Source organism: Barbatula barbatula (assembly GCF_947034865.1).
Source record: "Barbatula barbatula genome assembly, chromosome: 4".
NCBI lineage: Eukaryota > Metazoa > Chordata > Actinopteri > Cypriniformes > Nemacheilidae > Barbatula > Barbatula barbatula.
This window is the reverse complement of record NC_136768.1, coordinates 9841181-9855160: the sequence shown is the minus strand read 5'-3', so window position 1 is coordinate 9855160 and position 13980 is coordinate 9841181. Positions and strand designations below refer to the sequence as shown.

Genomic DNA, 13980 nt, shown 5'->3' with positions numbered 1-13980 from the left:
GACCAGTTAGGACCGGCACAAAGACCAGCAAAACATCTTGCACCGTTTTACAACTATTTGATCAAACACTAAATTATCTCTTTAGATTGATTGTAGGGGAAATAAAAAGTGTTTCCCTTCTATGCCGAAATGTTTAAAAAATGGACAAAACAGTTTTTGCAATGTTTTGTTCAATTCAATTCAGGTCGGTAAAGAAAAGCACAATAACGTATGTTAAGGATAAACTTGCTATCAAATTGTCATAATGTTATTCTAAACGCTAATTTAAGACTTTAAACGCCAGTAAACAATGTTTATAAACAGACGTTAATAAAGCATGCAACTGCGCAATACCAAAATGTATCAAAATAAAGTGCACCATATTTATGTAGGCTACACCTTCAGTGTCCTCAGCATTTCTCCCCATTATACCTACAAGTATCGAATAAGTTAACACTATTTTACAACCTATTTGACTGAAAAATGAGTTAAATTTGCTAACTTTCCACCTGGTTCAACTATAACATGTATTTTGAGGTCCAAGAGCGCCATCTAGTAATCGGGTTGACACGTTTCTTCAGACACCATTATTGTCGTAAAACACCCACGAACGGAGTTGTTTTCACGACAGTGCCCCTGTTTTTGCGCGTGGGAAACCCCTGCACGGCCTCTCCGAACAGCGCTCGAGCTGAGAAAGGTGCGTCCATTAAGGCAGCTCTCGCAAAGATAGTGATTTAAACGCTTTTAATGTATCGTCTGAGCAACTAAGTGTGCGCTTTGTGTTTCAGAACCATGCCAGCTAAAGGACCGTTGCAATCTGTCCAGGTTTTTGGGCGTAAAGTGAGTATTTTTATCTTGTGTATGTCTCATGTGCTCGCTCACGGTAGCGTTAGTGGTACGAGAGCTAGGTGGCTAAGCTAACACCATTGCCGATTTGTTTCTAAAGTGTGTAAAACCATAACACTTAATTCGTAAGGCAGCATGACCGTTGTCGTTGTAAGGGCACCATGTGAAATCTACGGGATCTTTAAATGTATGACATGGTGGTGGTTACTCTGATTATGTGTAATGGGTTCAGTTGTGGATGTCTGTTCACGTGGGACGTGTTTCTAATATTCATAAGTGATCTAAGCTCAATAGAACGCGTACTTTGGTTTCTTATGTCTTGTTTGTTTTATAATCCATTTAAATCGATATTCTGACATACTGAGGTCATTTCTCTCTTTCTTGTAACAACAGAAAACAGCCACCGCTGTTGCCCACTGCAAGAGGGGAAATGGGCTCGTTAAAGTCAATGGCAGACCCCTTGAGATGATCGAGCCGGCCACTCTGCAGTACAAGGTAAGAGTGCACCTTTCTCTGTAACCTTACTGACCGTATTGCTCCTGTACATCGTGATCTGACCTCCAAAATCATATGAAACATTACGTATTTGTTTGACACTGTAGTCATGGAACTGTTTAAAGATGGCCTCTAATTTGACTTGTTTTAGCTTCTGGAACCTCTTCTGCTTCTGGGTAAGGAGCGCTTCGCTGGGGTTGACATCAGAGTCCGCGTCAAGGGTGGTGGACATGTCGCTCAGATTTACGGTGAGTCACACTGGGTAATATAGCATTGATCTGGATTGTCTTCGTGTTCTAGATGTTTCATTCTCACTGGATTTCCCTCTGTGCTTCAAGAGTTTTTCAAGCACTTTCACTGATTGTAAAATTGTCTCTAACAGCTATCCGTCAGGCCATCTCCAAATCCCTGGTTGCCTACTATCAGAAGTGTAAGTGGACCACACCAACATTTAATATTCTGTAATCATAGTACCCTGTAATATTAGAGAGGTGCAGTCATTTTATGTTCAGTCTGAATTAATTTGTTTGTTTTATTCCTATTTCTCCCTCAGATGTCGATGAAGCCTCAAAGAAAGAGATCAAGGATATCTTGGTTCAGTACGATAGGACCCTGCTGGTCGCTGATCCTCGCCGTTGTGAGTCCAAGAAGTTCGGTGGACCTGGAGCCCGTGCCCGCTACCAGAAGTCCTACCGTTAAATTCTCTCTGTACATTTTCATACAATAAAACTAAGGGGGAAACATGTTTTGGTCTTGCGTCATGAAGTGGTGGTGTTTGTTCAATACACTAGTTGTTTATTGGTACCTTGTACCCATTATTAAACATCCCGGAAGCTTCACATAGATTTGTCAGTGATTTTAGTCAAAATTTTGCTCCCACATATTGATGCTTCCAGATTATTTATTATAAACCTGAAATTTTTCATAAATGCACTGAAATACAGATAGTGAAATGAAGTTAGCCATTAAAGAGAAGCAAAACATGACAGATGCCGAGCAGATGTAAAGACTTGGTCTCATTGGGATTTTGTTGCCTTTGTCAAATGAATAAAAGTGGCAATTAGTATTCACAATATTTTAATATAATTCAATGGTTGCGTGTTGTAATGCTGTAAAAAGGTTATGCTTAGGTCCTACTGAAATGTTCACATGTGCTATATGTAGTGTAATATGCTGTAACAGGACTAATTAGATGGTTTTAAAACCCTTAAAGTTAAGCAGTTGAATCTAGGAAAGGCGCCATCTCCTGTTAAAGGATGTTATACAACTAACTGAACAAAATATTTTATCTTGGAGAAGTTGAATTGACCTTGCAGTAGAATTAGTTGTTTATTGAAAGTACACAATAACCAATAAGTGGAAGAAATGTTAAGGGAATGTTCATCCAAAAGTAAAAACCATCATGTCGTTCAGAACCCGCATATGACGACTCTTCTGTTGAACACAAATGAAGATATTAAGAAAATGTCCATACATATTACTTATCGGACCAAAGACAGGCAACCAAATATTTCTGATTATAAACTGCAAGTTGAAGGATGTACCGTTACTCCAACAAATACAGTAAAATATCTAGGCGTTATATTAGACAGCAACCTGTCATTTCGAAATCACATCTCAAATGTCACAAAAACAGCCTTTTTCCACCTAAGAAATGTTGCCAAGTTACGAAATATTCTGTGTGTTGCTGACGCGGAGAAGCTTTTTCATGCATTTATGACCTCAAGACTTGACTTCTGTAATGCGCTACTTAGTGGTTGTCCTGCATCATCAATAAACAAACTACAGTTAGTTCAGAACGCAGCTGCCGGAGTTCTAACCAGGTCCAGAAAATACGATCACATAACCCCAATTTTATCAACCCTTCACTGGCTACCCATTAAGTATCGTATTGACTTTAAAGTTCTGTTTAATCACTTATAAAGCCTTAAAGGGTTTAGCCCCTACATACAGAGCTTCTATCACACTACAACCCATCACGCTCTTAAGATCTCAAAACGCAGGACTTTTGATAACACCTAGAATAACTAAATCCAGCAAAGGGGGTCGAGCTTTCTCATACGTAGCACCTAAACTCTGGAATAGCCTTCCTGATATTATTCGAGGATCAGACACACTCGCCCAATTTAAGTCTAGATTAAAGACACATATTTTCAGCCAAGCATTCACTTAATGCAAAATATGCTAAATAAACCACCAGGAGATGCTGACATTAGATATTATATACTAGAATAATTTAATTTATTATATAAAACACCATGTAGTGTGTTTTACCCTTTCTTGGGTTTTTGAATTGTGAAAAGCGCTATTTAAATAAAATTGAATTGAATTTAATTTAATTGAACAGTGGATGTAAATATGGGCCAATGTTGTTTGGTCACCAACGTTCTGTAAAATATATTTTGTTGTATGCAGGTGAAACTACATACAAGTTTGCAATGACACGAGGGTGAGTAAATGATGAATTTGGGGAGGGGGTGAACAATCCTTAACAGCTTCCGTAATGCGACTTAAAGCAAAGTCCATGTACAACCACTTGAGGGAGCAAAAATGAATGTTATAGAGAGTCCTTATAAAGTTTCCTGCATTATACCATAGCATATGAAATAAAACGTTGAGAAAATCTAGGCAAGTTAAGGGTTGTCATAACTAATGACTGATATTTTAAAAACCTGAAAAATAAAAGGGAAAAAATTTGTACAAATAGGTAAATAAACTAGACACTAAAATACATAGATTAAAGAGGCACAACTACTTGTTTTTTTTTCTCACATTCACTCATCACTTGAACTGTGATTCAGCAGTTGATCTAAATTTTAGTTCACTCAGCCCACCAGATCCTGGGTGAGGTCACAGCTAATGAAATAAGATTGCGTTACACCACTCGCTCTGATCTAATACACTTATGGTAAAGGACTGGTATCGATCCATTACTGGCAGTTAGATCACCCAGTAGTAGACACAGACGGGTGAGGCTTTGTTTATCTGTGCACAGCACAACTCTTATCTGGTATTTGCATCCTTCTCCTTTGCATTTAAGTAACTAGAATCCAGAAAATGATTCCCGCGTTCCAGACCTGGCCAATGTATGTCAATGAAATGACTGTGTTGCTATGGAGATATGAGGTGAATACATACATTTTCTTGTAATGTCTTAAAATATGTGATGTTGTCCACCATTACAGTAAACAAATGAGATGTGAATCGAAATGCAGTCAATGAAGTATTGAAAAAACATGGGTAAGAAATTAAGATGGAGGAAAGGATTGGTTTTGCGGTGTTAGCTGCATGCGATATCCATTCCTCATGTTCCTGATGTGTTTCAGACTTGACCTGAGGTCACGTTTAACCGCAGAGTGCAAAGGATAAACCACTACCGCTGAGCTTGCCGAGCAAGGACATGAGAACTAGGCTGTTGTTCGCACGAGACAGAGGAAGTACGTCAAAACCGTCTGAGCCAAACTTTATGAAATATTCCATGGCAGTGTCTTGAAACGGTGAGGACCTTTTTAAAAAAAATCTACCGAATTTTACAGAAGTACAGATGTATAATGGATATACTGTGCAATTTATAGGTAAAACAGGGAAAACTATTTCATATACATCCTTATATTCAGTTTTTTCCCGATTTCTTGTGAGAGATTACATCCTTTACAACATTTTAGGCTCTTCCAAGAAGTAAAAAATTCAATTGTGCATTTCGAACTGAAATGCAGCATCACAAGTATATGTTTATCCCAGAATGCATTGCACTAAATTAACTGAAAACATTTATCGTGAGAGAACAATCTAAGACAGCCTTTGATGGCTGCGTCCGAAACTCACGAAGGTGACTTGTTGTCTTGCTGCCTTTTCAGATAATGACTTAGAAAAGTACAGGCAGCCTTTTCACACTTGCGGAAACAGTTTAATACAGACATTATTGAGAGCAGAATGAAAATTTGAAATATAATTTGATACACTCATTTCCAGAAAGAAATGCAATCTAAAGTAAAGTAAAAGAAAATCAAACGTAAACGTATTCATAACCTGCTTTCTCAGGTGACTCTGCTGTACAACCTCCTCTTCTCCACACGCACAGAATTGTGTTATCTAAGGCAGTGCACAGGATGATACTTGCAAGCCTGAAAAGTAGATAAACATATGAATTAATAATTAATTTGATTTAAAAGTCTTTTTAAGTAATCTTTTGACGAAATGTGATTCAAGTTTCATGTCCACTATCAGCATCCACAGAGTTTCTTATGTAGGCACCTCATTGGGTTTTGTAACAGAGCCAGAGTACTGTGGTGAGCTTGATGAGAAGATCCTTTAAAGTTGAACATTGACACGGGCAGTCGTTATTAGCTTATCCCCTACTTGAGAAGAAGATAATGGTCTAGGGGTTAGAAAATTGTTTAATGTGACACTGCCATTGTACACAAGAATAGAATTAAATCTCTGTGTATGGGCATCCTTAGCCACTGCAAGGAGGAGAATGTCTGTCCTCCTTGTCGAGTTTGAGAGATTGGGTGATCAAAAGGGTAGCTAAACAGCATCTTGGGAATCTGTACACAGTAGCACGACTCTAACTGAATGACATTAACAGAAAGCCTTGAGCTGTTTATAGAGCTGAACAGGCACCCGGCTTCTTTTAACATCACTGGCCATCATCTCCCTGACAACACGAGCCATGTTTAAAGTGTCTTGAGGTAAGTGTTTCAGGGTGATGTCACCACTACTTATTTAATAGTTCTTGATAAAGCAAAACACTTACTGTACGTATTAAAAAACTTGATGTATGACGCATAATTCCCCCTTTTTGTTTCCCCCCTTTTTACAGAGATAGATGATATCTTAAACAAGACTTATTGAAGAGAGGTGTTCTAATACTTTTATAAGCAATCGGATGTGCAATTTTCACCTGACAACACAATATTTAATTTAAAAGTAAGAGAAGGATCTTAAACTGCGAGAGGGCCTGTAAGGGAGGAGTAAAGTTAACAGATTTATGGATTTATACACAAATAAAAGGACTTTAAATTAAATTCTAGATTCAATTGATTTTGCAACCTTTCAAAAATCAAGCTACATAATTTTGAACCATTTGCAGACGGCGAGAAAATATTTTGAAATACCAAATAAAGTGAAACACCCTTATCTGTTCAGAGAATCGCCAGTTTACAACTCTCTGTCACCTTTCCCCATGCGGACCGTCCCACACTGCCTTGTCACTGTGTTTTCTATCTTTTAATAAGATTGTTTCTTTAATGCCTTTCATTTTGTGCGCAACTATTGGAATGGCCACCTTGTTGGACAAATACACACTTCTATGTCTACGAATGCCGCCTCTTTGTGTTTTTTGACAGATTAAGTAAAGCACTAGGCTTGAGTATTGATTTCAAACAGTGAGCTTTTCAGAGCAAGCTTTCATTTGTATATTTTAAAGGGGGTGTGTCAAGTCTTGCTAACTCTGGGGTTCATTTGCATTACTTGCTTACTACAGTACATCCACAAGAAATGCGCTAAGACACAACGGATTGATTTGTGACATCACGGCGTTAAAGACTCTCACCGAGTGATAAGTGGCCTAGTCTTGCAGAGTCAGACCTTCCACTGCACCAGCAGGTCTAGTGCTTCTGCGGATTAAACTGGCAAAAATTCGCCTACTTGGACAGCAAGAGCTGTCTGCACCGACACAGTAGATGATCAAGTTTTGTTTGGATTTTTATCAAAGAATAGAATAGAATAGAATTGAATGGTACACAGTATAACAAAATTGATTTACAATCCTGTTGTAAACAGGACAAAAAGTTGACAATTTAGAACAAAATTTCACCAAAATAAATAAAAGGACACCGTTTTAGTCCACTACCAGCATTGTTGTTTAGCAAGTTGTTCTAATAATATATACATTCATTTTCATTCTATTTGTTAAAATACAAAATAGGAAAATAGGAAATATGTACACACATAAAGATCCCTTAGAGATTGGGTGAGAAGCTCGGTCACCCGGGAGGAGCTCGGAGTAGAGCCGCTGCTCCTCCACATCGAGAGGGGTCAGCTGAGCATCTGTTCCGGATGCCTCCTGGACGCCTTCCCCGGAAGGTGTTCCGGGCCCGTCCGACCAGGAGGAGACCCCGGGGAAGACCTAGGACACGCTGGTGGGACTATGTCTCCCGGCTGGCCTGGGAACGCCTGGGTGTCCCCACGGAAGAGCTAGAGGAAGTGTCTAGGGTGAGGGATGTCTGGCCATCTCTACTTAGACTGCTGCCCCCACGACCCGGCCCTGGATAAAGCGGAAGAAAATGGATGGATGGATGGAGGTTTGGCACATTTTGCCTACTTTTTTTTAGATAAAAAATACTGCATACAATTTTCCTGTGTTTAAAAAATTATATAAAATTTTTATTTTTTATTTTTATTTGATATGTTTTGTTCTTTTTATCACCTTTGAGGGTAAATATTTAACTGGATAAATCAGATTCAGAACAATGATCAAAACCTATTATTTACAGACATTACATTAACTTCTTTTGGACCCAGAGATGCTGTACTCTTTCAGAAGATAAGTAACAGCGCACCCTACTGTATAGCAGTAAAAACACGGATTGCCAGATATGATGGTGGTGTTGTCTCCTTGTGTGAGGTGAAAAGTACGGAGGTAAACACCATTGCTAAAATGGAATGGTGACTTAAGACTTGTGTACAGTTCTGTATAATACCACAATTTTAGATTTAGGTGAAAAAACAAGTCAGACAAGAATGTAACGTTTATTCACCCTTAACCATGGTTTTATTATGGACAACATGTAGTAACCATGTTTTTCTTTTGCAGATTGATTTGCATTTGTGAAAATTAGTTTCCGGCTTTTTCTCTCACACACAACTTGCTGTCGTGTGTCATATTTGACTGTTCTAAACTGTCAGCCACTATAAACATTCCTTAGACTTCAGGACCGCCTCTCATTAAACTCCTTTACATTACTACTAAGGTCATGGTATGCCTAAGTCTATACATCAAGCCTCTGGGTTCTGCACAATCATCATATATCTGCCACAGTTCATACACGGACAAGAGGAATATTTGCCAAATCATAAACAGTTAAGGAGATGGCTCACATGTTAAACTGAGCTAGTGCAGTCAAGCGGTCACCTAGTGTAGGCAGGAGAATGTAATAAATAAAGGACTAGCCATATAAGGGTTTTTCCTCTGTGTGCACTGCACTATGGAAACACATCACCTGAAGGGGCGACCCCGTGACCCCTCGCTGTCAGAGGACTAGATGATGGGCGCAGATTTACGCCCGCCCAGGCGCTTTTCCCGGCTTGCCACGTCGTCCCGTTTGACCGTAATAGGTACTGCAGGAGGAGAAGAAGTAATTGAAGTTTTTCTCTGCGTTCGAAAGTCTGCCAAGTGTGGAGGTGGGGATACAGTGCTGGTGTTGGCATGGCAACAGAAGAGCACTGTTTGGGCACCGCTTAATAAGCAGGAAAGCGACTGCCCCGGGAGAAGATTCAGAGACTGTGTGATTAAGTGTGAATCGCTATTTACTGGCCAACAGAAATAATGATAAAAGCAACAGGTCCTACATCTCCCAGTGTTTGTCTGAATAGACTCGGCTCAAATGACTCTCTTTTCAAGAGATGTCATGTTTAATTAAACATGAAAGTCAAAGAATTTCAAAGCCCATCAGGATTTATTCCATTATATGAGTTTCATGAGTGATAGTGATGATCATACTTTTTACTAGATGCTTATATCTCGTTTGATATCTTTGAAGTCTTATCACACATTCATTATAAAAAACAGAAGTTTTACAGAATTTGTATGTATTTTTTAAATCTGGTAAACATGTTAAATTAACCGAAACCGAATTTCAACCCCAAAATCTGGGAATAAATGTAAATATAGCCTATAAATTGATTTGCATTTCAGTCAGTGAAATAAGTATTTGATCCCCAACCAGCAAAAATTCTGGCTCCACAGATTGGTAATGTGCCTACATGGACCACAGATTAGTCCCGTCACTTTAAGAAAATACTCCTAAAGTCAGATTGTTATGTATTTAAAAGATGCCTGCCAACAGAATCTGTATCTTTCATTTCAACCTCTCCACCACCATTGTCAAGACCAAATAGGTTTCAAAGGATGTCAGGGACAAGATTACAGACCTGCACAAACCTCAAATAGGCTACAGCCAGAAGCCTGGTGTGATGGAGACAACTGTTGGTGAGATAATTTATTATTATTTGGAAGAACAAAATAACCTTAAAATGTCCTTGGTCTGGAGCTCCCTCCAAGATTTCCCCAATGGGGTAAAGATCATTATGAGAAAGGTTAAAGGTCAGCCATGAACTACATGGAAGAAGCTTTTTTAATGATTTCAAGACAGTTGGGACCACAGTTAGCAAGCAAACCATTGGTAACACTTTATGCCACAATAGATTGAAATCCTGAAGCACCCACAAGGTCCTCCTGTCCAAGAAGGCGCTCGCATGAAGTTTGACAATAAATATCAAATGATTCAGAAAAGGCTTTGGAGAAAGTGCTGTGGGCAAACGGGAAGAAAATTGACTATTTTTGGAGGGTGAGAAATGCTGACAGTGACCACAAGAACACCATCCCTACAGAGAAGCACAGTGTTGGAAACGTTATGCTTCAGGCCTTTTTCTCTGCTCAGGTACAGGATGACTTCACCGCATTGAGGGGCTGAGGGAGGGGCACATGTACCGTAAAATATTGGGCAGGAACCTTCTCCCCTTTACCAGATCACATTAAGCACATTAAATGTCCTAGCCAGTCTCTAGACCCGAGTCATATGGAAGATCTGTGAAGGAGGCTAAAACTCACTAATATGTATCCGGACACATGTGCAAACCTTGTGACCAACTATCAGAAGTGTCTGACATCTGTGCTTGCCAACAAGGGTTTCTCCACCAAGTAAAAAGTTATCTTTTGCTCGGGGATCAAATACTTATTTCACTAAGTGAAATGCAAATCAATTTATAACCTTTATATGAGATTTATCCCCCTCATTTTTTTATTCTGTCTCTATCAGTTAAAATAAACCTACCATGAAGATTATAGACCCTTCATTTCTTTGTAAGCGGGCAAACTTACAAAATCGGCAGGTGATCAAATAATTATTTCCCTCACTGTATATCGACCAATAATTGAAATAATATATACTCATACTTATATATATATACAACGTTTATTAACTTGCATGTAGGCTATGAATTAGGTTTATGAATATAAAATGTATTAATGCTAAACTACAAAACAATACAGTGCAAAATCTAAAATACTGTAATGGACCGCCACAGACGTAAATACAAATGAGGTAGGTTTATTTTACAAACTCGATCACAACATTAAACAGAGATCAGTCAAGGAGTATAAGACAAGACTGAGCATTTAAAGTGTTCTGGTGATGAGGGGATTGTTGGCAGGAGTGTGATGACAGACAGGTGATTGAGAGTGGAGGATCGTTGGAGGTGTAGTCTAAGGTGGAAAGCTTGGGAAAACAGGCATGGGGACAGACGAGACTGACAAATACAGGTACAACAACTGTAAAAAATGACTTTATATTCAAACAGCATATGCCGTACTGTTCTGATTTTTTTACAGTGCGAATATTACCGGTTTTAACGTGTAACATTGTATCTTATAATTCTTACTATGAGCAATAATAACCGTGATGCTTGTCTTCACAAATCTGATAAAGATGTATTATTCTAATTGTAATAATTAGTATTTTCCCCTTTTTATCACAATTAATGTAACTTATTAAATAAAAAAGTATATTATAGACACAATGAAACATTAAATACATACGGTACAAACAAACTCACAATGTATCACATTGAACATAAATGAATGGTTGATTGTTGCTTTGCTTGCATATTTAGTACATGCGATGCTGGATATATGACATTTTGTGAGTAGTCTTTAAAATGATACTGGTTCTAAATGGCCAACAATAAGCCCCACTGTCCTGTAGCCGCGGTAAATATTGATGCATGCTTGTGTTGAGTCTCAGACAGGGTTTTCATAATGATTCAGATTAAGCCCCTGTGGTAAGTTGGATATTTTTGGTTCACATCTGACACGTTGCAGCCCACTGCAGCTGTCCCTTATCAAGTTCCATCTTCTTGGACCAAAAAGTTGTCCTGTCACGGCTTCACATATAGAAGCATTTTATAACTTAAATTATATTGAACTTGCTTTGAAAAATCTTTGTATTTTACAACTTTTTTAAAAGTTGCTATCTGAGCTTTTAAAAGTGTAGATTTTACATATAACATCAAACGCCAGAATGCATGATGGGGGAAAATGGCTCTAGCGTTAGTTCACCTTGTTTCTCATCGCCCCTTTGTGTCGTGTCTCAGCTCAGTCATTACTGTCATTGCTGTGCTGTACAATATATGTGATGGGCATCAGTACAGTGGCCTGCGGAAGCATTATGATTCATTAGCCCCCATCCTCCTGCAACTGACTAAAATCCAAGCAGTGTCACTTATGAGTCATGTGACACCACGTTTATGTGTACTGCACTAAATGTGCCTGAACTGCTTGTTCCTCTATTAAGAAATTAACGCAGAAACAGAATGGAATATATTAAATCAGAATGTGCTTTCTTGCACTGACAGAAGAGGTGAAATAGCGCAGCGCGTATCGTTGGAGCAGAACGCAGTGAAACTGAAAAAATAATAAAACGTTTGTAAAATATATGCCATTTGTTGGTAAGAAACTACCTGTTGTGCTTTCTACTCATTGCTTATAGGCATGGTTTTGGCATCTCGAAGAGCCCAGCATGACGCAACAACCGAAGATATCTTTCAATATCTTCCTCAAAATATATTTTGCATGCACCTCATTTAAATGTGATTTGCACTGTTCTACTGTTTGTTTTATGCAGTGTATGCCTTTTTCAGTAATTATAGCGAGTGTGTGTGAAACTGGGCCAACCCCTCATAGACTCCACAGGAGCTCTCCTTAAAAGGCCAGAATAGATGATGTCGACTGTCTTTTCTTCCCCTTCTTTCTCTCTCTCTTTTTTATCCGAGGCCAAGTAAGCTTCGGGAATCTCATCATGCGCATCAGAGAAACGCATGAGAGGATGAGTTACTGGAGATGAGGTGCAGGGAACACGCAAAAACTGTTGCCACGCACACATACACTCATATTTGAGTGAAGTTCTCCTTTAATGCTATAACAATAATAACGGCCGATACTGGCTTGCCATTATGTTTTATAACATGTGTGACCCTTTACAGGAAAACCAGTCTTATGGGTAAATTTTTCTAAATGGAGATCTTTCATAATCTGAAAGCTGAATAAATAAGATGAGTACATTTTTGGCGGAGATATAACTATTTAAAACTAGAATCTGAGGATGCAAAAAATAGAACTAATATTGTGAAAATCGCCTTCAGAAGCGTTGAAGTAGTAGGCAGTGGCTAAAAAGAGACAACTCTATGTCCTTACCGCAGTAATGACGTTGTGGAGAACCCGAAAGCAAATAAAATATCTCCATTGAATATAATCCTTACATAATATCCCAATGATGTTTGGCATTAAAACAATCAATTATTTTGACCCAAACAATGTTTTGTTGGCTATTCCCACAAAAGTTCCTGTGCTACTTAAGACATAAGGTCCAGGGTCACATATTACTACACGACAGTCTTTTATTTCTTAATTTGCATGAGGTTTTTGGCTAATCTCTAGGTTCAATAAGTGCATTCCATTGATAAATGTATCAGCGGTTCTAACTCAACCATATAATGACGCACCAGACACACTCAGCGGGTGCATTTTCATATAAGGGAAGTGAAATGACTTCTCCTTTATTGCAAATGAACAAAACAGTCAGTCAATTTCCAAAGAGCAGATATATCATTACTTCGAGCAGTGGTTCTAAAACGTTTTCGTTGTGACGAGAGCATCGCTTTGTGGCCCCCAAGTGAAGACTTAGAACCTTAAACTTAGAATTTTAATGAAACCTCGTGCTTTAAAACAGTACAATAGACGAACAACAGTTTATTTGTATTTAGATAGTATATTTTAAGAGGCTATTTTGCCGGAGTCCTGCCATTCTCCCGCAGCCCGCAAACAAGAGCGTCTTACTGCCCACACCCCTCATATCTTGTAGTAAAAAAATTTCTAACTCTTAATTTATTTATTAATGACGTCATCGACAAGTCGACGTGACTTTTATCACATAATAGTCGACCTCAAAAAATGGTCGTTCAACCCATAACCAGAAGCATGTCCACATTTTTGATCTTGTCTTAAGAGTACAGTCACTAAGCTTTCGGTTTCAAGGAATCTTGCTAACTTTTCCCACCAGGACGTTTGGGGTGAAGGTCAGTCCTTCACATACACAATGAAAAGTCCCTTCCCCCTCCAGAGAGACAGCTTGGAGGATTTATTTGTGTTTATGGAAGCAACTGCACCTTGGTCCTTATGATGCTCTTGTTTGAAGCGTGTGCGGGTTGTTATTGTTTCACGTGAATAGGGCAGAACATGCTAGCCATCTGTTGTTATCTCTGGAATGCTGGACTTCGCTCATGGACATATATGTACCAGCGGTTTGACATTTCTGCTATTTTTAGCTGCTGCCAGTCGCTGGAGGTTGTCACGATGATGTCACAGCCCATCTTAAAATATAC

At 38.8% G+C, this 13980-nt stretch overlaps 1 protein-coding gene across 1 annotated transcript; it reads left to right on the top strand.

Annotated features, from left to right (window-relative positions):
• The first annotated feature begins 562 nt into the window (after positions 1 to 562).
• Positions 563 to 2061, top strand: rps16 (ribosomal protein S16). The gene is made up of 6 exons (XM_079453894.1): positions 563 to 676; positions 768 to 819; positions 1219 to 1320; positions 1472 to 1568; positions 1703 to 1750; positions 1874 to 2061. The coding sequence occupies exons 2-6, from the start codon at positions 772 to 774 to the stop codon at positions 2017 to 2019; spliced, it is 441 nt and encodes a 146-aa protein (XP_079310020.1). The 5' UTR covers positions 563 to 676; positions 768 to 771; the 3' UTR covers positions 2020 to 2061.
• Positions 2062 to 13980: the final 11919 nt, after the last annotated feature.

Excerpts from the sequence above, each read along its gene's own strand:
- rps16 (XM_079453894.1), top strand. The coding sequence starts at position 772 with ATGCCAGCTAAAGGACCGTTGCAATCTGTCCAGGTTTTTGGGCGTAAA. Across the intron at positions 1,321-1,471 it reads CGGCCACTCTGCAGTACAAG|CTTCTGGAACCTCTTCTGCT; the intron begins GTAAGAGTGCAC and ends GACTTGTTTTAG. Across the intron at positions 1,751-1,873 it reads GGTTGCCTACTATCAGAAGT|ATGTCGATGAAGCCTCAAAG; the intron begins GTAAGTGGACCA and ends TTTCTCCCTCAG.